The sequence below is a fragment of the Lithobates pipiens genome, unplaced genomic scaffold (genome assembly GCF_037356315.1).
Source record: "Lithobates pipiens isolate NorthernLeopardFrog02 unplaced genomic scaffold, aLitPip1_a1.2 Scaffold_16, whole genome shotgun sequence".
Classification (NCBI taxonomy): domain Eukaryota; kingdom Metazoa; phylum Chordata; class Amphibia; order Anura; family Ranidae; genus Lithobates; species Lithobates pipiens.
In genome coordinates, this window is record NW_027507748.1 from 282,400,127 (window position 1) to 282,427,400 (window position 27,274).

The 27,274-nt window shown below is 42.4% G+C and overlaps 1 protein-coding gene across 1 annotated transcript; it reads left to right on the forward strand.

Moving 5' to 3' along the window:
* On the forward strand, positions 1-26,960 carry ATP5PB (ATP synthase peripheral stalk-membrane subunit b). The gene is made up of 7 exons (XM_077481527.1): positions 1-156; positions 4,041-4,077; positions 9,483-9,628; positions 12,717-12,880; positions 20,130-20,255; positions 24,975-25,154; positions 26,783-26,960. The coding sequence occupies exons 1-7, from the start codon at positions 129-131 to the stop codon at positions 26,852-26,854; spliced, it is 753 nt and encodes a 250-aa protein (XP_077337653.1). The 5' UTR covers positions 1-128; the 3' UTR covers positions 26,855-26,960.
* The last annotated feature ends 314 nt before the right edge of the window (positions 26,961-27,274 follow it).

A 27,274-nucleotide genomic window follows, 5' to 3' on the forward strand; every position in this document is an offset into this window, starting at 1 on the left:
CCTGACGTGCGAGTGGGCGTGGCCTTCGCCATCTTGGTTTTTGGGGACTTGTCAGGGACACGGAGGGCAGCGGTGTGGCTGGAGGCGGCTTCGTATCTCGCTTGTGTTCCTGAGTGGAGAGGTTCATCATGCTGTCCAGGGCGGCTCTGGTATCGGGTGCGTCTGCTCTTCTATAGAGAGAAGGGATAAGAGGGGTTTTGGTGAAGGACGTGACCTTCCACCATGGTTCTCCTGGTCACTTACCTGTACAGGTCATGGTGGCTGGCCTGTCAGCATGCTCTCTATTTCTCCGTCGTTGCTAGCGATTCTGATTGAAGTAGTATTCTATTTTAGTGCTCCTGCATAGAGTAAATGCGATGCCTTTAGATAAGGGGGATCCAAACTTTATAAGCAAAGGGTTAATTTACTGTCCTTCAGGCTTTAGGGGGCCTGAAGGAGGTCAGTGGGATGACCTAGTGCCTGTGGTCAGTGGGAGGGAGACTTGGGCTGCATAATGCCTATTTAGGCTTGCACCGATTTATATAGTTTTTTTTTTTTTTTTTATATTTTACCATCAAATACAAATACCGATATTTTTGGTCAAGTATTTGCTGATACTTTGCAGTGCGAGTTGATCCCATACAAAAATGAATGGGATCAACTTGCACTGCAGAGAGTTGCATGAAATCTGAACAGGAATGTGGTGCGATTCCTGTCCGAATCACAAGCCTGGCTCATACAGGAGTGGTGCTGGAAACCACATAGACCAACGTATTTTTTGTCTTTTTTACTTTCTGCTATAATACATAACCCAAAAATGTTTTAAAAAACAAACAGAATGTATTCATCAGTTTAGGCTGATATATATTCTGCTACATATTTTTATAGAAAAAAAAAAATCGCAATAGGTGTATATAGATTGGCTTGTGCAAAAGTTATCACATCTACAAACTATGGGATAGATTTAGGGACTTTTTTTTATTTTTAGTTTTTTGTTTTTACTGGTAATGAATGCGATCTGCAATTTTCATTTTTTTCAGGAGTGCAACATTGCGGCAGACACATCTGACAACAAATGACACTCTTTGGGGACCAGTGACATTATTACATTGATCAGTGCCATAAAAATGCACTGATCATTGTATAAATTACACTGTCGGGGAAGGGGGTTAACACTAGGGGTCGTTCAAAGAGTTAAATGTGTTCCCTGGGTGTGTTCTAACTGTAGGGAGGGTGGGCTGCTAGGGACATGACAGAGATCACTGTTCCCGATCACTAGGAACAGCAGATCTCTATCATGTCCCCTGTCAGAACGGGGCATCCGCCTTGTTTACATAGGCAGATGCCTGTTCTGCCTTTGTGTACCGTGATCGTAGGTTCCCGGCGGACATCGAGTATATCACATGCACGGACCAACGTACACCTACGGCGATTCGCGCTATCCAGACACCTTGCCGCAGTATAACTATTCCCTATTTTGTAGACGCTATAACTTTTGCACAAACCAATCAATATACCGTATATACTCGAGTATAAGCCGAGATTTTCAGCCCCCTTTTTTTAGGCTGAAAGTGCCCCCCTCAGCATATACTCGAGTCACCGGCGTCTGCCTACCTGATCAGCGTGTCGTGCAGACAGACGGCGGCCATTCCACTGTTCAAAAGCCGCGCCTCCCTGTCTGTGATAGGCGGAACACTCAATTTCCCAGCAGTCAGTGTTCCGCCTATCACGGACATCCACTCATCCTCATACTACGGACGAGGATGAGGATGTCCGTGATAGGCGGAACACTGACTGCTGGGAAATTGAGTGTTCCACCTATCACAGACAGGGAGGCGCGGCTTTTGAACAGTGGAAGGGCCGCCGGCTGTCACAGACGGAGGAGAGGTGCGGCTTTTGAATCCTGGAATGGCCGCCGTATGTTTTTATGACGTGCTGATCGGTGCAAAATGGCACACGGAGCTGCAGAAGGACACAGAGGCTGCAGAAGGACACAGAGGCTGCAGATTGGCACACGGAGGCATACACAGGGAGGTATGCAGCTGCAGATGGGCATTGTTGACCCTCTTTTCCACTCTTTTTTTTTTTTAAGCTGTAACAGTAGCTGCTGCATGTCTCATCTTCGGCTTATACACGAGTCAATAAGTTTTTCCCAGTTTTTTTGTGGTAAATTAGGGGCCTCTGCTTATATTCGAGTCGACCTATACTCGAGTATATACGGTAAGCTTATTGCAATTTTTTTTTTTTTTTTTACCAAAAATATGTAATATACATATTGGCCTAAACCTATTTATTATTATAAAACATATTGACTCTAAAAACCACAGAGGTGATCAAATACCACCAAAAAAAGCTATATCTGGGGAAACAAAATTACATCAATTTTGTCTGGGTACATCATCACACGACACGCACAATTGTCAGTTAAAGCGACACAGTGCCGTTTTTGCAAAAAATGGCCTTGTCATTAAGTGGGCAAATCTTCCGGTCCTTAAGTGGTTAAAGTGATCGTAAACGTTGAATTATTATTTTTTTTTTATTTTTATTTTTTAACAACTTCAACCCCAGAAGGATTTAACTCCCTAAAATGACCAGGCCATTTTTTGCGATTTAGCACTGCATCTCTTTAACTGACGATTGCGCGTGTTGTTTGACGTAGTACCCAAACAAATATTTGTCATTCCCCCCACAAATAGAGCTTTCTCTTGGTGGTGTTTGATCACCTCTGTGTTTTTATTTTTATTTTTGGCGCTATAAACAAAAAGGCTAACAATTTTGGGGGAAAAAAAAAACAATATTTCTGCTATAATACCCCCCCCCCCCCCAAAAAAAATCATCAGTTTAGGCCGATATGTATTCTACTACATATTTTTGATTTTAAAAAAATTGCAATAAGCATATATTGATTGGTTTGCGCAAAAGTTATAGCATTTACAAAATAGGGGAAAGATTTAGGGACTTTTTATTTATTTTTTTACTAGTAATGGCGGGGATCAGATTATATATATATATATATATATATATATATATATATATATATATATATATATATATATATATATATATATATATATATATATATATATATATATATATATATATATATATATATATATATATATATATATATATAATTTTTTTTTTTTCTGGTATAACTGGCATGGGAAGGGTTAACACTAGGGGGTGATTGGGGGGGGTTAAGTGTTCCCTGGGAGGTGTTTCTAACTGCCATGGGGATGGATTGACTGGGACTACAGAGGTCACTGTTCCTGATGAATCCTTCTCTCTCCCATCAGAACAAGGACCTGCCATGTTTACATGCAATGGCTGCGTGTCCACAGTACCACAGGCACGCCGGTTTGAGCAGCCAAGCTGCCTTGCCGCAGTATATATACTGAAGGTGGTCTGTAAGTGGTTAAACAACAAACATGTTATACTTACCTGCTCCGTGTAATGGTTTTGCACAGAGCATCTCTGATTCTACTTCTGGAGTCCCCTGCCGATACTCCTGGATCCTCCTACCCTCAGAGTGCCCCTATAGCAAGCTAAGTATAGTATATAGTGCCCCCATAGCAAGGTAAAAAGATGTCTGCGTTTAGAATCACTCACTTCCTTCTCCTGCCCAGGACTACATGTCCCATGAGGCATTGCTCCTTACACATTCACAAGTTCTCAGGCACTTACTGCCATGTATGGGTGGTGTACTGAGCTATATATGTGCTGCACTGTATTTTTTGAAATGTAACAAAATGTATCAGCTGGCCAACTAATAAATTATGTAACTAGTTGACAGCTGTTTTCATAATTATGCTGATTAATTGTTTGAGCCCTATCTGAGTTCTTTTGTGTACACTCATAAGGAATTCTATTTTCCAAACTTGATTTTTGACATTAAAAAGATGAATCCTTTTTTTTTTTTTTTTTTTTTTTTTATTATTATTTTTTTTTTGCTATGGAATACTGCATGGTGTTCTTTGCCTTATTTATTAAGCCTAAAAAGAAAATGTACTTCATCAGTAAAGTATGTTCTCATCATTTTTTTTTTTTTTTCCGATTTACAGCCTATAGTGTAAAGAAATCTGCACCTGCTGTAGTTGGGTAAGTAACTTCGTATTCTCATCTGTTACATACTGTTACCTGTGAATGGACGGAAGATGATTCCCTTTTTCTTCTGGTAGTGAAGGTATGCTGTGTTAGGTGCTCTCCTGTCCTGCCTTTTACTTCTTTAACCACTTAAGCCCCGGACCATTTTCCAGCTAAAGGACCAAGCCCCTTTTTGCGATTCGGCACTGCGCCGCTTTAACTGACAATTGCGCGGTCGTGCAACGCAGATTCCAAACAAAATTGATGCCTTTTTTTTCCCCCACAAATAGAGCTTTCTTTTGGTGGTATTTGATCACCTCTGAGGTTTTTATTTTTTGCGCTATAAACAAAAATAGAGCGACAATTTTGAGAAAAATTCTATTTTCCCCTCATTTTAGGCCAATACGTATTCTACTACATATTTTTGGTAAAGAAAAATCGCAATAAGCGTTTATTGATTGGTTTGCGCAAAAGTTATAGCTTCTACAAAATAGGGGATAGTTTTATGGCATTTTTATTAATAATTTTTTTTTTTTTTTGAGACTGCAACATTATGGCGGACACGTCGGACAATTTTTCCACATTTTTGGGACCATTGGCATTAATACAGCAATCGGTGCGATTAAAAATGCACTGATTACTGTAAAAATGTCACTGGCAGTGAAGGGGTTAACCACTAGGGGCCGGTGCGTGTGTTTTTTTTTTTTTTTTTTCATAGGGGGTGTGGCTTGGCATGTGACGTCACTGATTGTCTTTCCCTATAACAGGGAACAGACGATCAGTGACAGCCACACAGGGAAGCACGGGGAGAGGTTTTTTTACACTTATCTCTCCCCATTCTTCAGCTCTGTGACCCGATCACGGAGCTCAGGACCGGGTCGCAAGTGCGCCGCCAGCAGAGCGCACGAGACCCACAGCTGGGCTCTTAAGGGCAACGTACATGATTGTGCCCAGCCGTGCCATTCTGCCAACGTACATCGGAGTGAGTCAGTCCTTAAGTGGTTAAGTAGGCTTTGTTTTCTGTACCCCACTTTACCTCTGATGGGCAGGAATTTTCAGCAGGCTCTGTGCACTTTTTGAGCTTGTATGAACCCTATGCAGGGCAGTGCCTTTGCTCCCTTGAGTGCTGTGCTGATGGTTTTGGGGGTACCTCCCATATACCTTGCAATCATCAGGGGTTTTTGTATTGGACTAGTAGCACTACTTTGTGAGTGGCAGAGCTTCTGCACAGGTACTTTGGCCTTGATTATCAGGAACATTTAGTGTACACACTTTCCCTTCAGGTGGTTTCATGTAGCCTGTATATTAAACTGAGATTCTGTTCATTGGCACGGCTATCTTTCTTCTTTTATCGTGGGCATCTTAGTTGTTTCTTTGAGGGGCCTTTCTTGTTTTTTTTTTTTTTTTTTTTTTCCTCCAAGCCTGAAGCTCCCTCGCTCCCAAAAAAAGTGTGCTTCTTGCAATGCTAAATCGGTTAGCAAGATGGTTAAACGGCTTCGATAAGCTGTTTCAAGAAGTATCTGCTGTGGCTTATAGGGCTCTCCATTGCCTTTTTTCTGACAATTCTATCCAAAGAATCTTCAGTTTTCCCTTCAATTTATATGTCCATGCATCAAAATTCTTTACTTTTCTTCATTTGTTTTTCCCTTCTATAGCATATAAAGCCTCTGGTGTGGGGGTATCAAGGCCGACAATTGCATCCGTTTTCCCATGCCCTCTTGTAATCATGTTACATAGTTCGGTTGAAAACAGACACAAGTCAATTCAGTTTAACCAAGTGTGTGACACTGAGGGGCTCTTCTTGGGAAAGTTGCTATGGTCTCTTGGATTAAGAAGGTTTAAGATCCTCAAATTGGGGTGAGCCACTAGCTACCTTGGTGGTCTATGGTTTTCTGTCAGTGTCCTAGGCAAGCACTTTCAGACAATGCAGTAGTCTACTGCCTAACTGGAAAGAATCCTGACTTAAAGTGCAACTTTAGTCAGAAAATTTAATTCCTGCTAGATCAGGTCAGACAGGACCATTCTGCAGGTATAGCCACTGTATGTAAAACATTAAAAATAAGTGTCTATACTGTTTAAATCCAGTAATACACTGTCTCACCCTGCTCTGCACATGCTCAGTTGCTCTCAATTTTTAGGCACTACAGAGTTTGCAGAGGCCCATCTTCTGGCAGCCTTAAAGCAGAATTAAACCCTCCTATCCTTTTACAGCAGGGATATGCAATTAGCGGACCTCCAGCTGTTGCAGAACTACAAGTCCCATGAGGCATAGCAAGACTCTTAGAGCCACAAGCATGACACCCAGAGGCATGATGGGACTTGTAGTTTTTGCAACAGCTGGAGGTCAGCTAATTGCATATCCCTGCTTTACAGCAATGGAAGCTGCTTTTGTTTGATCTGCAACTGCCATTGAGCTGCACATGTGATCAGTTCTAATACCAGCCATTTGATGGTTTGACAGTTTGGTTGAGGGCACAAGAAAATGTGACAGCAATCCTGACATTCCAGGGATGTCATTGTATTTTGAAACTGTTAAATCGATGGGTTTAGTTCCACTTTATGATTTCCTGCTTTGTGCTCTGGGCTTCAGCAAAATGGTAGCCTCTGCAAAGAAGGAACAGCAGCAACGCTGGAGGCAATTTACAGCACACACTCTTTTGGTAGCATAGTTATTAATGTGAAATCTATGTTCCTGCTAAAGAACATATTTTATTTTTTTATCAAGTTGTTATAAGTTAAGTTCAGCTTTATGTTGTATGCAGTTGAGGTTCACCCTTGACAGCCCATCTGAAAGGGAGCCTGAGCATTAGTGGACAACATTCAGATTCCTGAATCTGGAATTTCTGCAGCGCTGATAAAAAAAAAAAAAAAAATTTGTGATTCTCGGGGGGAAAAAAATCTTTGCTTCCCATTCTGGCATGAAGGTGTCCTAATTTTTCTAAGAACACAAGACTTTAAGTAGACTCTCCAGGCCATCCTTAAGAATTTGGACTTTTCCTCCTCCCCCTGTGGTTAGAATTCTTTTACTTTTTTTTTTTTTTTTTCCCCTCGTGGAGAATGTAGTAGAATCCTGCAGTAAGCAGGCATGTTGTCTGATTGTGGAACATTAACTAGAGAGCAGATAAAGACCATGTTACCAGTAAGTTAACAATGGGTGTTGATTTACAAAAGGCATATCCACTTTGCATTACAAGTGCACTTGGAAGTGCAGTCGCTGTGGATCTGAGTGGGAACATGCAAGGAAAATAAAAAATACAGCATTTTTTTGCTTGCACATGATTGGATGATAAAATCAACAGAGCTTCTCCTAATTTCAGATCTACCCCTTAGATCTACAGCAACTGCACTTCCAAGTGCACTTTTAGTGCAAAATGGATTTACCTTTAGACCCCTTTCACACCAGGGCGTTTTGCAGGCGCTATAGCGTTAGAAATAGCGCCTGCAATCCACCCTAAAGAAGCTGCACCATTGTAGTGTGAAAGCCCCGAGGGCTTTCACACCACAGCGGTGCGCTGGCAGGACGTCAGAAAAAAGTCCTGCCAGCAGCTTCTTTGGAGCGGTGAAGGTGCGGAGTGTTTACCGCTCCTCCACCGCTGCTGCCCATTGAAATCAATGGGGCAGCGCTGTAATGCCGCCGGCAAAACGCCGATATTGCGGCGTATTGCCGGTGGATTTAACACTTTCGTGGCAGCTAGCGGGGGTAAAAGCGCCCCGCTAGCGGCCAAAATGCGCCGCAAATCCGGCGGTAAAACGCCGCTAAAAATAGCGGCGTTTTACCGCCGACGCAATGTGCGGTGTGGTGTGAAAGGGGTCTTAGAAAATAAACCCCAATGTCTTAAATATGTTTTAACATCAGCGTGTTTCCCAGTTAGGCCTTAATTCTATTATAGTGTGTGTGGGTTTTTTTTTTTTTTTTTTTTTTTACTTAAGCAAACTTAAATATTTTGATTTATATTTCAAGGCCTGACTAAATGCCTGTTCAAATGTCTTATGTGGCTAACATTACAACAGGCTATTGATGCACACAAGTATACATCTGGGGTGGGGACAAAGTAAATTTTTATGTAGAAGTGCATTTTTCACTTTTGTTGTTTGTTGCAAATGGAATGTGCTCCTAGTCATACCTTTTATCTAACATTAGAGGTCGACCAATATATCGGCCAAAATTGCCGTCTTTTAATTAATCGGCATCGGCCGATTGTGCTGATGAAAAGGCCGATTAGAACTACAGGTAACTTGCAAATGACTTCTGTAATAGAAGTCAATGCAAGTTGCCTGAGTTATCAGTGAAGGGACTTTCCTCCTCTCTGGGCAGTCTGCCAAGAAAAGAGTAAAGAGATACAATGTTTACACTTCTGAATGAACTCAACCCTGTGTGGATGAGTTCTTAGTTTAACCATTTAAAGACTAAATATTTTCTGACACTTGTTGCTTACAAGTTAAAATCCTGTATTTTCTGCCAGAAAATCACTTAGAACCCCCCCCCCCCCCCAAAAAAAAATAAAATAAATATAAATATATATATATATATATATATATATATATATATATATATATATATATATAATTAATTTTTAGAAGAGATCCTAAGGAATAAAATAGCGGTTGTTGCAATATTTTATGTCACACGGCATTTGCGCAGAGGTCTTTCAAATGCAATTTTTTGGGAAAAAAAAATACACTAATGATTTAAAAAAAAAAAAAAAACGGTTAAGTTAGCCCATATTATTATAGATTTTTTATTTTTTTCATCCAAAAGTTTTGACTACCTGTTTTTATTTACTATATAGGTTTTTTTTTAATCTAAATTATACAAGTAAACTGATTGGTGTTTTGTTTAATAAATGTTAAAAATGTAAAAATTTCTGTATCACTTATGAAGGCTGCTTTCACACTGGAGCGGGCAGGCGTTGATGGTAAAATGCTGCTAGTTTTAGCGGCACTTTACCGTCATTTTAGCGGTGCTATTCGGCTGCTAGTGGGGCGAATATAACCTAGCTAGCGGCCTAGGTTAAATGCGCCCGTGAAGTGCTGCTGCCAAATCGCATTGCATGCTCTTCGACAGTGGTGCCCGTTCATATCAATGGGCAGGAGTGGTGGAGGAGCGGTATACACCACTCCAAACGTTTAACATCCTGCCAGCGCATCGCCTCAGTGTGAAAGCACTTTCACACAGACTGCAGGGGAGCTGTTTTGCAGACACTTTACAGGCGCTATTTTTAGCCCAAAAGCGCCTGAAAAACGCCCCATTGGGAAAGGTGTCTGTTAGATTTTATGAGCTGGGGGGGGGGGGGGAGAGAATCGGCCTAAAAAATCGGCATCATATATCGGCCGCTGTGATTTCTAAATATCGGCATCGGTCAGAGAAAAACCCATATCGGTCGACCTCTATCTAACATTATATATTTTTTCTTTTTTAGGATCTTGAATACATGCCAGTCTCTTCACACAGGGAAGCCTTCTTTGGCTCCAGTTCCTCCTTTACCAGTGTATCCTGGGAAGGTCCGCCATGGCCTTATTCCTGAAGAATTCTTTCAGTTCCTGTATCCAAAGACAGGAGTCACAGGTCAGGATTTTTGGCTGTTTTATTTATTTTCTGCAAAGCTTTTAATGCATGTATTTATTTTTGTATGCAGCCTCATGCTGGCACAGTAACCCTACAGTACATATAATGAAGATATGATGAAAACTATTACATTGGCATAAACCCTTTAAGAGTCCTTTTTTACATAGTTTTCCCTTGGGTAGCCCACAATTTACTTTTATTCTTTATGCTTTTAAAGTATTTTTCCCGAGTGTATATAAATCCAAGACCAAATAATGACAATATTGTAGCCTATGTGTGCTTAGGTGTGGTAATCCTGCAAATAACACATTTCCTGTCCTAGAGTTACAGCCAAAAGAGCAAATTGTCGCACTAGGACAGGGATCATGTTAAGACTACATAACTCCTCCCTCTTCTGCATAGTAGGCATTTTGTAGGCCCCAGAGCTATCGGGGAACAAAGCTAGCTGATAACCGCCCAGAGGCGGAAAGTTATCGGCTCACAAGATTTCTGGCTATACAAACCCGCTACATTTTTTTGCACTTGTCAAACCTATATAATAAAACTATTTTTGTTTGGATATATAATGTACCAAAAGGGAGCAAATAAGAGAACATTTATACAATTTGCATACACAAAAAAAAAGGGGGGGGGTGGGTGTGGTGTTTTTGATAAAACTCCAAGGTTTACCCAGTCGCTAGTTTAGTAAAACTCTCTAAGATCCCCAATTTCCCTTCAGCATTGACAGGTTTTTAGGTGGTATATAATTGATGTGCACGTGCCCACAGAATTTTAGAAATCTTGGGTGCGATGAATGTTTTTGGTGTCCTCTCAAAACTGAGCCATCTGTTTTTGCTAGACTTCTCCTGAAGCAAAATTCTCTAATGTACAGTACCTCGCAAGTGAGTAAACCCCTCATTTCCGTCCCGTGTGAAAGGGGCCTAACCTCGCAAGTGAGTAAACCCCTCACGGATCCGTCCCGTGTGAAAGGGGCCTAACAGTGTAAATTTGCTGTCCCCTTAAAATAACTAAACACACACAGCTCACCACAGCTCAACCCTGTTCCACTCAGAACAGGTCTCGCCATGGTCGACCAAAGAAGTTGAGTGCACGTGCTCAGCGGCATATCCGATGGTTGGTTGTCTTTGGGAAATAGACATATGAGTGCTGCCTGCATTGCTGCAGAGGTTGAAGGGGTGGGAGGTCAGCCTGTCTGTGCTCAGACCATACGCTGCATCAAACTGGTCTGCATGGCTTTCGTTCCAGAAGGAAGCCTCTTCTAAAGATGATGCACAAGAAAGCCTGCAAAAAGTTTGCTGAAGACAAGCAGACCAAGGACATGGGTTACTGTGTCCTGTGGTCTGAGACAAACTTGGTTCAGATGGTGTCAAGCATGTATGGCGGCAACCAGGTTGAGTAGTAGACAAGTGTGTCTTGCTTACAGTCAAGCATGGTGGTGGGAGTGTCGTGGTCTGGGGCTGCATTAATGCTACTGGCACTGGGGAGCTACAGTTCATTGAGGGAACCATGAATGCCAACACGTACTGTGACATACTGAAGCAGAGCATGAACCCCTCCCTTCGGAGACTGGGCCACAGGGGAGTATTCCAACATAAAGACCCCAAACGCACCTCCAAGGCGATTGCCTTGCTAAAGAATCTGAGGGTAAAGGTGATGGACTGGCCAAGCATATCTCCAGACCTAAACTCTATTCAGCATCTGTGGGGCATCCTCAAATAGAAGGTGGAGGAGCGCAAGGTCTCTAACATCCACCAGCTCCATGATGTTGTCATGGAGGAGTGGAAGAGGACTCCAGTGGCAACCTGTGAAGCTCTGGTGAACTCCATGCCCAAGAGGGTTAAGGCAGTGCTGGAAAATAATGGTGGCCACACAAAATATTGACACTTTGAGCCCAATTTGGACATTTTCACTTAGGGGTGCACTCACTTTTGTTGCGAGCAGTTTAACGGGTTCCCGACCAGTGCACGACGATGTACGTCGACAGAATGGCACGGGCAGGCATATTGGCGTACAGGTACGTCCAATCTTCAATGCCGCCCCCTGCCATCGGGAGCGCTCCGCCGACGTCCCCGCGATTGTCTCACGGCCGTGTAAACAGCATTTCTCCATTCTGCCTAGCAACTAGTGACGCTGATCTCTGCTCCATGTGATTGGAGCAGAGATCAGTGTTCACTAAATGAAAGCCCAACCCCCCCACAGTTAGTAACACACCCCTAGGAACACTTAACCCCTACACTGCCACCCACTGGTTAACCCCTTCACTGCCAGCGTCATTTACACAGGAATCGCTGCATTTATATAGCAGTGATTACTGTATAAATGACAATGGTCCCAAAAATGTGTCAAAAATGTCCGATGGGTCCCCCACAATGTCGCAGTCACAATAAAAATCGCTGATCGCCGCCATTACTAGTAAAAAAAAAAAAATAATAAAAAATGATTAATAAAAATGCTATAAAACTATCCCTATTTTGTAAACGCTATAACTTTTGCGCAAACCAATCAATAATTGCTTATTGCGATTTTTATTTTTTTTCCCCAAAAAATATGTAGAAGAATACGTATTGGCCTAAACTGAGGGAAAAAATGTTTTTTTATATATTTTTGGGGGATATTTATTATAACAAAAAGTAAAAAATAATGCGTTTTTTTTTTTCAAAATTGTCGCTCTATTTTTGTTTATAGCGCAAAAAATAAAAACCGCGGGGGTGATCAAATACCACCAAAAGAAAGCTCTATTTGTGGGGAAAAAAAGGACGTCAATTTTGTTTGGGAGCCACGTCGCAATAGTCAGTTAAAGCGACGCAGTGCCAAATCGCAAAAAGTGGTCTGGTCTTTGACCAGCAAAATGGTCCGGTCTGTAAGTGGTTAAACATTAATAGCTGTGTGAGTTATTTTGGGGGGGCACAGCAAATATACACTATTATGCAAGCTGTACACTCACTACTTTACATTGTAGCAAAGTGTAATTTGTTCTGTGTTTTCACATGAAAAGATATAACATTTTTACAAAAATGTGAGGGGTGTGCTCACTTTTGTGAGATACTGTATCTCTATATTCTGACAAAGGATTTTATGTCTTTTATAGGTCCCTACATGTTTGGAACTGGTCTTCTTGTTTACCTCTTGTCTAAAGAATTATATGTAATTAATCATGAAACCATTTCCATGCTTTCCTTTGGACTTGTTACTGTGTATGCTATCAAGACGTATGGACATAAAATAGCAGAGTTCATAGACCGGCTTAATGAAGTAAGTGAGCTGGTTTGTTTTGCTTTTTCTTTACTTTTGTGTCTGTTTTTATGATAACCTTCAAAATAATGAAATCAGTCATAGGCCTCTTGCACACGGTCCCCGAATTAAAAAACAAAAAAAAAGTTTAAAGACCTGAGTATGGTTGAGTATGGGTAAGCATATAATCGGGTAAAATTTTGTCTTCATTGTTTGTAATATACTCCATTAACATCCTTATCCTTTATAGATGAGTAAATTACTGCACTCAAATGTAAAATTTTCTATTTTTGTTTTACAGCTCTGTACTCATTGCTGTATTACCGATCTTTACTCAGCTGTGTGCATTGCTCCATAGACCACAATCCATCTCATTTCAAATCTGCAAAAGAAAAAATGGAATTACGTACCGGTAATGTCCTTTTCCAGGAGTCTTTCAGGACAGCCACCTTAGAGAGACACCGGCTCCTCCCCTCTGAGGAAACACCGCCTTCATTTTCATGATTTAAGCCTCCTCCTCCCTTCGTTCCTCAGTTCTTCCAGAGTACCTCCGGCCAACTGGGGAGACACAAGAACACGTCAAACAAATAAACTTTTTAAGTCTTACCTGACGGCCTCATGTAATGAGTTCCCGATGATCTGCAAACAATTTGGGTGGGAACCGGTGCTGTCCTGAAAGACTCCTGGAAAAGGACATTACCGGTACGTAATTCCATTTTTCCCCAATCGTCTTTCAGGACAGCCACCTTAGAGAGGATAAGCGAGTATATTACCTTAGGGTGGGACCACTGCCTGCAGTACTATACGGCCAAAGGCTTGGTCTTTGACTGACAGAAGATCCAGTCTATAATGTTTCACAAACGTAGAAACACTGGACCACGTTGCAGCACTACAGATCTGTGCAGGAGATGCCCTAGCCCACTCTGCCTGAGAAGATGCTACTGCCCCGGCTGAGTGTGCTCTAACCCCAACTGGAGGATCTAACCCCCCTGTCACGTAAGCCTGTCCAATAGCTAACCTTAACCATCTAGCTATCGTACGTTTAGAGGCTTTGGAACCCTTCCTAGCCCCAGAAAACAACACAAAAAGTGAATCAGATTTCTTGAACTGACCTTGTGCAATCCAAATAATGAAGAACACATCTTTTAACATCTAATCTGTGAAACATGTGTTCCTGTTCTCTTACTGGATTCGAACAGAAAGTAGGTAGCACAATCCCCTGTATTCTTATGGAAACTAGAGGCTACCTTAGGTAAAAAAAAAAAAAGGTGCCCTAATAGAAAGGGCTTCGAGTTCACTTACTCTCCTTGCTGTAGTGATTGCCACCAAAAATACAGTTTTGAGAGTGATCAATTTTAACGAGCAAGGTTCTAACGGCTCAAAAGGTTCCCCTGTGAGAACCTGTAAAACCAAAGCCAGATCCCGACTAGGAAGGGGGCGACCAAAGGCTTGGTCTTCGCCTACTTAAGGTTCTGAAGAACCTTACTATACCAAGGACTGACATTAGATGTCTATCCAGAAATACGCTTGAAACGGATAACTGACTCTCCAATGTTTCGGGGCTAACCTTTTATCTGCCCCTGACTGCAGGACCTCTAGAACGGCCCCCGAGCTGTGCTCATTGAAGGAGTTCTCTGAGCACCAGTTATTGAACCGCTTCTATACCTTCAGGAAAATGGTCTGAGCTTCCATTTACCTGCAATTCAAAAGAGTGGCTACTAACAGTCTGAGACCCCTTTGCCGTTCGGTAATTCCTCAGTAGCCAAGCTGCAAGGTTCCACCTGGGGACAGCAGATTGGACACCGGGAAAAGACCCCGGGGAGTTCCACCGACAGGCCCTTCAGAATGGAGAACCACGGCCTCCTGGGCCAATGAGGTGCGATTAGACAGAGATGGTAATCTCCACCTGAAACTTCCTTAACTCTGCAGGAATCAGGACGGGAATCAGGACGGGAATCAGGACGGGAAGGGGGAAAGCATAGCACCTAGAGAAACCCTAAGTCTGTGCTTAGTGCGTCTGCTTCCGACATCCCATCTCCCCTGCTCATAGAACAGGAGATGGCTTCTTTCGCGTTTTCCCTTGGGGCAAAAGAAGTCTATCGAAGGAATCCCCCCTCCACCGGGTGATCACTTCGAAAACATCCTGTTTGAGAACCTGGTTGCTCTCTCCCCACGTTCTCCCTCCAATTTTGAGGGTCTCTTTGACTCCTTCCTCCTTGGATATTGGCCAAATCCACTCTAGGCCTTGTGACAAACATGCTCCCCTATCCCACCAAAGGGACTTTAAAATACGGGCTGTGTAGTATTATCTCAATGGTCTAAGTCGGCTATTCACTGCTACCTTGACAGCACAGAACTGTCAGCTGTGACCTTTGCCATTCGGTGATCAGTCGTGAGCCACCTTGCTAAAGCTAGCAACGGACACCCTCGTGATTTGGCACAGGGTGGACTAGAACTCAGACATACGCAATCCAACCGCAGACTGCGCCTTTGGGAGACGGCGCGCATTGTCACACGCCACCGCTCCTGGCTTCTTTACCTGAGTTAGAACCGAAACCAAAGAGTCCTAAGACCCTCTACTGTGGCCCCAAACCTTCAAGATGAATAGTTTGCAGAGGACGGTAACGCAACCCCGTCCACTGAACAGCTAGGAGCGTGGATGTCAGAAAGCTCAACCTGACCCTCTTCACCCAGGAAGGTGACCCCTTGGGAAGAAGTTTAAGATGAGTTTCCCTAGGTTCAGAGGCCAACCCAAGCTCACTAATGGGTCCCTTGTAAGCTATGTATCCCCGTTCAACTGCGCCAGAGAAGGGACAAACAGGAGAAGATCGTCGAGATACACGATCACAGAGACTACCCTGAGACGCAGGAAGAACAGAACCTCTACCATCGCTTTGGTGAAGATACGAGGGAGAAGGGGATAGCCCAAAGGGGAGTGCTTTAAACTGAAGGTGTAGCACCCCTACAGAGGTTATTACTGCTAGCATGAGGAAACGCTGGTGGTTCTCTGCGATGGAAATATGCAGGTATGCATCCTTACTATCGATGCCCTGAAACAGTTTTGGTGGAAGAGGTGCCCTCACCCCGTGACTAAAACCAACCAAAAGCTTCTGTAGGTGACCAAGACACCCAGATTATTCAGGTTCAGGATGAGCCTGAACTTTTCCGAAGGCTTGTGAACCATAAAAGAGAGGATAGAAGCCTTGCCTGTTTAACCTGCTGGGACCTTTGTTACCACTTCCTATTCCTCTAACTCCTGCAGAGGAAAGAAAGGCACATCTTGTCAGCTCAGTGACAAGGAGTCTCAAAAGGGGGAAGCTCTGAAAACTCCACACGGTAACCTCTTTTGATGATCCCCAACACAAACTGATTGGAGCTGATCGTCTCCCACTTGGGGAGGAAGGACCCTTTTTAACTGCTCCCCCTATTTTATCTTAAGGGGAAAGGCCTCTTTCTTATAAGCCGTGCGATAGCACTGCTTCAAGACCTGGCCCAAACAGCAGGTCTCCCCTAAAGAGGAATTCCACCGAGCTTTGATCTGGACGCCCTGTCCCTCTGCCATGTCCACAGCCTTAAGGCTCTCCAGGCTGAGTTGGTCAGAGCCGAGGACCTTGCATACAATCGAATGGATTGAGCCGAAGCATCCGCAGAGTATGCCAACGCCTAAAGCAGCACGGGAAAAGGAGGATAGAAAGACTCCTCTGCCGTCATTGCTTCATCTGGATAAGCCAATACTTTGTACTACGAGCCACCACTGTGGCTGCTATGGCAGGCTTAGAGATTTCCTTATGGTAAATCTTCAAACCATAGGGTCTGAAAGTACCCCCATGTCCCCAGGGACAGGTCAGTATGCCTGGACATCTGAGAAAAGGCCGCATCTAATCTGGGGGATTTTATTCCAGATGAGAGCCTCCTCTTCCGCCCAAGGAAACCTTGCTTTAATGCACCAGAAAAGAAAAAGCTTTCTATCTGGATCCTGCCATCCTTGATGGCATCGATCAAGACGTCATGACCCGGGAACACCAGCTCCCCCTAGGCCCTAGTACATCTGATCGTGGGGTGACAGTGCCTCCTAAGTGACTTGGAAAGCCCTCAAGAGCCTTTCCATCTCATCCAGGGGAAGTTTATACCGTGAGGTTCTTTTGGGTTCCCCATCCAAGTCCTCACCCTCAGTCTCCCTCTGGGAGTCTGAGACGGCCCTGTCAACTTCTTCCTCAACTTCCCTCTGGAACCCTCTGGATTCTCCCTACCCTGTGGGAGGAACAACCATTGGGTTAGGTGGAACACTGCTGTGCTGGTGAAAAGAGTGCTCTGGAGCTGAGGGCATTGAAAACTTCACAGAAGCCGCCAGATCTGCACCCTGTTCTGCTGCCTGCTTTCTAATGGCACCCAAACAGAGCTACGGACTGAGCTATCCAGGCCTTTAATACACTCCTAACAAAGTGCCTTGAACTTTAAAAAGAAAGGAAACACCAGCACTACTTAAGAGGACCACCGGGAGTGCCCAGGATCAAACTCCGCCTGGATCCCCGACGCACTGCCCTTCTCCCCGACCACCTAGGGGGAAAACACACCAGTGGAGCTACTGGTTATAAGGTAAGGGAACCCCTCTCCAGGGCTATTACCTTTGAGTGGCTGGTGCTGTTATCTCCAGGAGTTCTTGAAGCCTCTGCTTCGGACATTCTCCTGTTGAGGAAGCGTGGTACGAACGTGCCTCCAACAGCTACCTGTGCAACTGTAGAAAGAGAGGCTGCACCAGCCGAACGCTAGGTTCCCCTTCACGTGCCGCGTCCGGAACCGGAAGACGCGGATCGAACGAAGGGGTCCGCCCCCACCGGAACTGACGTCGCCCGCCTACCGGTCTGGCTTCCAGCTCCCAGCCGGCTGTATACACAGGGGGGCCCTGGACGCCTTCGTTTAGCGCCCCACTGGGCGAAACGCAGGGATGAACCTCCCCAAAACTTCTTGCTTTCCCCAAGCGAAGATTGGAGTGCGTGTAAAGGTCAGTCGAGGGTGCTCAGCTTCCCCAGCCGACCGGACTGTTTGCTCCATTGAAACACCCACGGGTGAACGAACGGACGACCCCATAAACTTCCTGCTTTCCCAAGCGAAGTTTAGGGTATATGGACAGTACGAACACTTCAGCTCCCCGCCGATAGGACTGTCCCGGACCGACCGATAAATGGTCGGATAGCCGAACGGGGCCGGGGCTCCGCACGGATAGCTTTCAGTTTCACCAACCGAATTCAGCTTTCAGGTTCCTTGGCGATGTCTCCCCGCCGGAGGAAACACCATAACTGAGGAACGAAGGGAGGAGGAGGCTTAAATCATGAAAATGAAGGCGGTGTTTCCTCAGAGGGGAGGAGCCGGTGTCTCTCTAAGGTGGCTGTCCTGAAAGACGATTGGGGGAAAAAAAAAAACTTTTTTACTCCCAGTGCGCAAGTGACCTTAATATTTTGTTATTACTGCTACCCCCTAGAAACTTTCACATGCTTTGAGTAAAAATAAAAGTACATTTATTACATAAGTAGCCTCATGTTCCCATTAATAACCATTCATGTATGATCTGATTATCTGGCGGACTTTGTGGTCCGCCGGACAATCCACCCGTGTGTGGGCTCTGGCTGACTTTTTTTTTTTTTTTTTTCCCCAAAAGTCAGACGGACTTAGAAAAGTTTTGACTCAACATTGTCCGCCGGACTTTTGAAATGAAAGGACTTGCCCACACAAGGAGAAAAGTCAGTTTGTTTTGAACGTGGCTCCAGGTAGACGGAACTAGTGAAGGAAGTGAATGTCGCCGCCTCCATCGTCGAGATTGACACCTCACTAGCCCCGTCACCTGGTATGGATTTAAAGGGGAGGCCCTACGCTGAAAAAAAAAACGGCGTGGGGTCCCCCCAAACTCCATAGCAGACCCTTATCCGAGCATGCAGCCCGGCTGGTCAGGAAAGGGGATGGTGATGAGCGAGCGCCCCCCTCCTGAGCTGTACCAGGCTGCGTGCCCTCAACATTGGGGGGGGGGGGGTGTGCTGCGGTCTCCCTACCCCAAAGAACCTTGTCCCCATGTTGTCACTGCAAAGTCCGGCGGGTTGTCCGATTGTGTGTACACGGCATCAGTCACAATGACCTCAAAGTAGCTCATGGACTACTTTTGGTCCAACTTTCATTCAACTTGGGGGGGCCATAGACTTCAATGTTAATCCTCAAATTTACATGAATGTCCTACCCGAAAGTTTTACATGCAACAGTGGGTCTGACTGCATAGGGACAACAAGTCACACCGAAGTTGCACCCATCCAAATTTGTGTCAAAGTTGCAGGATTTTGGAGTCATACAAGTGTGAATGGGAGCCTAAAGCATACATGGTGCACATTTCTTTCTTGCAACCACGTTTTTCAGAAAAGAAATGCACTAGATTCCCAAATCAACACACAGTGCCTTTTTTTTTTTTTTTCCGAAACTCTGCTTGTTCCTGCTGAACTGCCTGAGATTCGAGCTGTCTATGGCCAACTTTACAGACAGAAAATATGGGAGCTGTGATTTCTGCCATCATCTACTGTTCCTATTTGCCTGACTTCATTTTAAAGCAAAATACTTACATTTAATGAAGAACGGTATATATTTATTTTCTTTGCCTACAGTCTGTTAAGTTTGTCAGGAGGATTATAACTATTTTTGTTTAAAAATAAGCTAAAGACTTCATGACAAGGAGAAACATTTGTTGCTGGGTAAGGATAATTTGTGAAATGCACACTAACATTGCTACACTGCGGCAGTTTTGTAGGCTGCTGCGGTGTTTATAAGAATGAAGTGTCATTTTAAGACTTCATAGGAGTTTATTCGGGGGAAGGAAATTATTCATGCAACTTGTCATGCAACTTTGGACATCAAAGTTGCATGTGATATCGTTCCTCATGTTTCCAATGATAACCATTCATATATGCTGGACTTAAAGTTCCAGCAACTGCAAAGTAGTTCATCCACTACATTGGTCCGACTTTCATGCAACTTGAAGGCCATACACTTCAATGTTAACCCTTAAAGGTTTTTTTAAAAGTCATACCTAAATGTTATACAATGCAGTTGTCCATTATCACTGGTTAAAGTTGCATTCCAAAGTCGGCACAACTTTGGAGTCATAAAAGTGTGAATGGAGCATTATAGGTGTTTGGTGAGGTCATTTTATGTCCACATTGCCCAGATAAGGTGTATGGTTTTATGCTGCTTCCCCTTTATATATTAAAAAAAAAAAAAATCTTGACTCTTCCAGGAGAAAATTGCTAAGGCTCAGTCTGTGAAAGGCACTGCAATCAAAGAACTGGCAGTTGCAATTGAGACAGAAAAGAAAGAACAGTGGAGAGTTGAAGGCCGGCATTACCTTTTTGATGCTAAAAGGGTACGTTTTCAGAAGTAATTTTTGCATATCGCATACTGAGAAGGCAGGCAGTAATAAAGTATGATTTTGTAAATGTACAGGTTCATGATTTAGCTGGCCGGTATCAATTGTAACCGTGTGTGTGTGTGTATATATGTGTATGTATGTAATATATAATATTAATATATATTTTTTTTTATCCTTTTACCATAAAATCTGTTTCTTGCCATTCATTGGGGGAACACAGGTTTTAGAGACAGTGGTGTTACTAGCAAACAAAAAAGATTGCCCAGTCTGATGTTACCCCTCCTGGCTCCTGCTCATAGGATGCCTCCGTTTTAGAGCTGCACAATTAATCGTCAAGAATCGTTATCGCAATCTTGACTAAAGTGTTTCACAATTCTTTCTATGCAAATAGTTCTCTCCTTCTGAAGCCACAGCCTTCTAAAGAAAGGAAGAGAAAAACCGGGCAGTCTGCCAAGAATCAAAACATTCTTTATCATTTGAACTTAAGTATAAACATTATAACAATTTGTCAATGGAATACACTTTGTGTGTAAGGCCCCTTTCACACGGGACGGCTCCGTAATGATACGCCCCATTATGATCAGCTTGCTCAGCGGGGATCGCTCCGTTTATCCCCGCTGAGCTAGCATGTGACAGTGACACTGTGTAGGGACCTCCCTGTCAGATGTCCGCTCTCCTCTATGGGGGATTGGATGAACACAGTCTGTCTGTTCATCCGATCCACTCTGCTGATGGATAGAAAAATAGGATGTTTATCCGCAGACAACCGCTATCCCATAGGAATGCATGTATGTCCATATTTCATCCGCAAACTGATGGATGGAATACGGACATATGGTCCCCATGTGTGAAAGGGGCCTAAGTGAAAAAAATTTAACCAATTAAACACTAATCCTTTTTCTGACATTTTGGTTTCAAGTTTAAAATTTATTTATTTTTTTGCTAGAAAATTACTTAGAACCCCCAAAGATTGTATACATTTTTTAGTAGACACCCTAGAGAATAAAATGGTGGTTGTTATATATTATGTCTCACTGTATTTGCACAGCAGTCTTTCAAATGCAATTTTTTTGGGACAAAAATAGTGGGGCAAAAAAGTATTTAGTCAGCCACCAATTGTACAAGTTCTCCCACTTAAAAAGATGAGAGAGGCCTGTAATTGTCATCATAGGTATACCTCAACTATGAGTGTGAGAGATGAAATGTGGAAACAAATCCAGACAATCACACAAATTATGCTGGAAAATAAGTATTTGGTCAATATCAAAAGTTCATCTCCATACTTTGTTATATATTCTTTGTTGGCAATGACAGAGGTCAAACGTTTTCTGTAAGTCTTCACAAGGTTGTCACACACTGTTGCTGGTATATTGGCCCATTCCTCCATGCAGGTCTAGAGCAGTGATGATTTGGGGCTGTCGCTGGGCAACACAGACTTTCAACTCCCTCCAAAGGTTTTCTATGGGGCTGAGATCTGGAGACTGGCTAGGCCACTCCAGGACCTTTTTTTTTTTTTTTTTTTTTTTTTTTTTTTCCTCCAACTTTTTGTACTTTGTAAGATATATCAGATTCTTAAAATACCAGTATAGATCTACTCTACCTTTGTCATATTGGAAAGGAAATACGTTCCTTTCTCCTCCATTGAGGGACACAGAGTTCTTGAACAACTGAGTTATACTGCCACATACAGATAGATTTAACCCCTGACTAGATCAGTATGCTTCAAGTCCTAGGAGGGTGGAAAACATTCTTAGCATTGCCCTCAGGACCTAAAAAGGAACTGAACTCTCCCACTCAACATTGGTTATTTTAAGTTCTTATGCTACTAGCATTCGTAAATAGATATTTAATCGTTTAAACTATTTTTTTTTTTTTTTTTTTTTTTTCACATTTCTTCTGTTACTTCCTGGTTTCCAGGCCAAACTTTTTTCTCTAATTTTTGCCTAGGCTTGGAAACAAAAAACAAACAGTTTAAACATCCCTGGAGTCTTCAGAAGGAGAGGAGGGGGTTTCTCAGCTAAGCACACATCTGCCCGTGTGCCTAAGCTAAGGGCAGATGGATTCCAGGAAGCAAATGCTAAATGAATCCTCTGACTTTATTCAAGATGGCTGAGGTCAGAAATTAATAGAGAAATATGTGAACCAGGACTTTTATAGACTGCTCTGTCAAAACACAGCGTTTAAAAATTAACAATTATTCTTTATTAAGTTTGTTAAAAACTTATTAAAACCAATAACCATATTTTTTGTTTTATTCAACAGTCTAAGACTGGATTAAAATGTTTCATGCTACAACAAGTTGTTACATTCTCAACATGTTTCGCCAAATTTGTGTCTTCAAGAATTATTGTAGCAAAGTAACACCAATTATTATTATTAAGCTATAATACTTGCACAAACAGTGAACAGGACCATCTGATTACTATACTGGATTTTAGAGCCCATTAACTGTTTGCCGACCAGCTGGCGTCATTATTGGGGCAGGTCAGCTCCTGCGCAAATTGCCATATCTGTACAGCGGCTCGCTCAGGCACGATAGCAGGTGGGCTGCATGCTGGGGGAGCGTGCCCGCAGGTTGGGCAGACTCTGACTCTGTCCACCAGAGACCACGCGATCACGGTATACAGAGGCAGAATGAGGATCTGCCTTTATAAACAAAGCGAATTACCATTCTGATAGACATGAGATCTGCTATTCCCAGTGATTGATAATAGTGATCTGTCATGTCCCTGCCAACTCGCTACAGTTTGAACACGCTGAGGGAACACATTTAACCTCTTGATCGCCCCCCTACTGTTAATCCCTTCACTGTTAGTGTAATTTTTACATTGATCAGTGCATTTTATAGCACTGGTCCCCAAAAAACGTAATTTAGGGTCAGATTTGTCCGCCACAATGTTGCAGTCCTGCTAAAAATCAGATTGCTGCCATTACCATTAAAAACGATAAAAAAAAGTCCCTAGATTTATCCCATAGTTTGTAGACACGATTAGTTTTGCAAACCAATTATATGCCTATGGCACATCTCCCCCCTCTTCCTCGCTAAACTGATGAATACTTTTTTTTTTTTTTTTTTTTATGTCGCTCTTTGTTTATAGCGCAAAAAATAAAAACCGCAGAGGTGATCAAATACCACCAAAAGAAAGCTATATTTGTCAATTGTCAGTTAAAGCAACAAAGTACCGTATCGCAAAAAAAGGCCTTGTTAAGGGGACAAATCCTTCTGTGGCTGAAGTGCTTTAGCTAGATGACAGATGTGTGTCCTATAGGTGGCCATAGAAGAGACAAAGGATCCTAGATAAATATTGTGTATATTAAACCACCGGAGGGCGCCAACAACCCTTGTCACTGTTGGTTGATCTTGATTATTTTTATTTTTTTTATTCTTTAAGGTATTCAGTAGGACATGACATACCATAGTGGATGAAATCTATTGATTTTAATAATATGATGGGCCTGGCCGCAGCAACAAGGACTGTCATCCTTACTTACCCTTTTTATATTATGACCTCAACCAACAGAGGCATGTTGTGTTGGCGCCCTCCGGGGGTTTTAACACTTGCCAACCAGTCGTCATTATACTGTGTCAGGTCGGCACATTCCACGAATCAATATCTTCATCAGCACTTTTTAAGGAGCTGCGTGGCAGGGGACACGATGTGCGTGGCCGCAATGTCTGCTGGTAGCAGTGTTGCCCACTCCCTGAAGTAAAATTTACTGGCAGGGCCCCAAAGATTAGACGCAACCAATTTTTCACTGGCAAAAATCATGGAATTTACTGACGGACACATTTTTTACTGACACTGCAAAAAGTACCTAAAATGCCTGTTTTCAGTGTTAAACAGTGCCAATATAAATATTTAAACTACAAACATGTAGCAAGTGCTATTAGCAATGTGTTTTTAAGTTAAACAAATGTCAAATAACATATTTCTCCATTTGCATGGTACAGGAGGGGGGTCTGTCTCTGTCGATGGCTCTGCTCCTGCTCAGTCGCTCTGTCTATCTGTCCTCTCTCCTCCACCATACTTGGCTCCGTATAGGTAGGTCAGCACAATACACATCTGAGGTCTGACTGACCTGGATGGATGAATGGTCAGTCAGTTCTCTGTTCCAGGAGCCTATCCAGGCACATGCATCATCCACCTCCCTGGACTCCTGCTGTGGTGAGGTGCCGGCTATTCAAAAAAAAAAAAAATGTATAATAATATATTTATGGGGTTTCTAAGTAAATTTTTAGCAAAAAAATTATTTTAACTTGAAACCAAGTAATGTCAAGTTTAAACTTCCCTCATTTGCACACATGTGGATTCCTTTGATCGAAAAGGACAGATTGTCCACACTCTCTCCAACACGCCAGTGAATGCCCTGGTTTGATCTTGTTTAGTTTTGGAGGAACATAATTCCACCTAGTTAACGGTTTTATAATTCATTTCTTTTATCCTCACATCTATTGAGGTGGAGTGTACATAATCTATAATTTTACACTTTTAGGACTGCTGAGATAGGTTGATTTAGTTTGTGCTCTCATCAAGAATCATTTGTCCCTCCATGGAAAGAATTGTACTGTAAGCACAGAGAAATGATATTTTGCCTAACAATCCAGAAAAAGAAATGGAGCTTCTATGTCCACTAATTGTTGGTTTCCCCCTTTTTTATTTTTTTATTTTTTTTTTTTTTTCTTTTTTTCTTCAACTCCTCTGAAACCCACAGAACAATGTGGCAATGATTTTGGAAGCAAACTACAAGGAGAGACTATTGAATGTCTACAATGAGGTGAAGAAACGTCTAGACTACCAGGTGGCTCTACAGCATCTTCTTCGCCACAAGGAGCAGGAACACATGATTAACTGGGTGGAAAAGAATGTGGTGCAAAGCTTTACTCCACAGCAGGTAAAACTATGACTTGCCATAGCTGCACAGTCTGTTGTATTAATATGTATTTTTATTTGAGAGTAGAATTGAGCCTTTTTAGCCACAGTGTGTTGCACTGTGTGCTTACCCTCCTGTGGTTTTGGGTTAGGCTTTTCTTGATTTAATTCTCATTAGCACCAGAACACGGTGCAGGAAAGCCACGCTCCATGCTGGTTTCCCGCTCATTAAAAAAATGGGTGTGCAATCTGCTGCGGCTGTCGCTTTTTATATTCCTAATGCCCTAAACCCAGATCTCAAATACCTTGCATTTGTCTGCATTGCATGGTACAGCAGAGCCTTATGATTTGGTGTAGTATATTTTTGAAAAGTAGAGCATGCACTAATTTTTGGGCAATCCACTGAGATTTCGGCCCATTCAAATGAATGCACTGCAGGGAGTCAAACAGGAGCATGGTGATTGCTGGCCCATAGAGGTAGCATCCCACAGAATAGATGAGTGCGTCCCTATATATGAAACATGTATGGGCACCAGTCTTGGAATTTCATTTTGAGCCAGATATATGGAGCGGTATGCCAGGTCTTTAGTGCAATCAATTCTTCCTGAAGGAATGCTGTATTATCCTTTCCTGATCTACTTTATTGAATAACCCAGAAGATGTTATAGGTCATTCATTTGGTGTTTTTTGCCTATCTTTTTTTTTAAATTGTAGATTAGCAGTCATATCAAAGGGCTGTGACAAATGGTTGTAACCGAAAACGTATACCTATATTGACACAAAGCCAGAATTATTTATAATTTCATTATTTTATTTTATATTTTTCCTTCTTACCACCTTGCAAACCTTAGGCATGCACATAAACTAAAAAATAAATTGTATTCCCTCTCCCCCTGTTTGCTCTACGCTTGACGCTTCCCGCTGTCGAAATGTTCAGAAGCAGTTCCTATTTTACCCCCTTTTTTTTTTTTTTATTTTTTTTTTTAAATCCTAAACGGCCATAATTAACTCCTCTCACCTTGGCTATTATTTCTCTGGCATTTTTTTTTAGAACTAGTAATATTTTTTTTCCAATTTTTATTATTTGTATTTTTTTTTTTTTTTTGCTTTTTTTCTTGTTACATTGTTTTCAGTTCTGAACATTTTTAATGTCATTTTTGTTTATGTAAATAAAAAAAGATTGATTTTCATTTAAAGCAAAAGAAGGTAAAGGTGAGCATTGTAAGATGGCCGACTCACTAGAACTCCTAAGAAAGCAGAGAATAGAATATGAACTAGTTTTGTGAGGTGAATTCTGTAAAGCAACTCTGCTGTTTAGTTAAAAAGATGTAAAAAAGGAAAAGGCAATATACTCAACTGTGACACCAGCTAGTTGCTTTCATCTTTTGCTCTTTTCACAAGTTATGACAGCCTGAATAATCTCTGTATTTTGACACTAGAAGGGGACCAGGCATCCAAAATTGCCAATTTTCAAAGAGGCTATTGCTCTACAACACATGTGATAAATCCTGTGACTATGCTCTGATCACTGCAATGAATTGTTATAGCTTACAGATTTGAGCCCGATGTATACTCTTATAGCAGCTTCTGTTACATCTATTTTGTCTGGGCATCTATTTGTTAACCAAACAAATCTGTTGTGTTTTTCAGCAAAAAGAAAGTATTGCTAAATGCATCAGTGACTTGAAACTTCTATCCAAGAAAGTACAAGCAACAGCTTGAGTTTTTTTAAAGCAGAAGATTTGTACAGCAGAGCTTCTAGCTGTTCAGACCTGCCCTGTACCATACCTTGTAACTCCTAAATAAATCTTTCTACCTAAGTTGTGTACATTTTTGTCTTGTAGTTTTTTGTTTTCTTTTAATTTTGTTTAATTTAGCAGAAGCTAATTGTTATAAATTAGCTATTGATAAAAGCTGTTTGTTTGTGGTTGGTGAAGCATTTTAATGAGGCCCCTTTCACACCAGGCAGATTCCGTTTTGATCAGAAGGGGATCAACTCAGAGTGGGAGATCACACATCAATGTCTGCTCCAGTTTCCACAGAGCGGACAGACTGGTCACTGAGGATGCAGCAGGCACACCCTGTTTCTGTAACAACTTTGACACGGGGGGAAAAAAACGGTATACAGGAGTGGGAAAAATG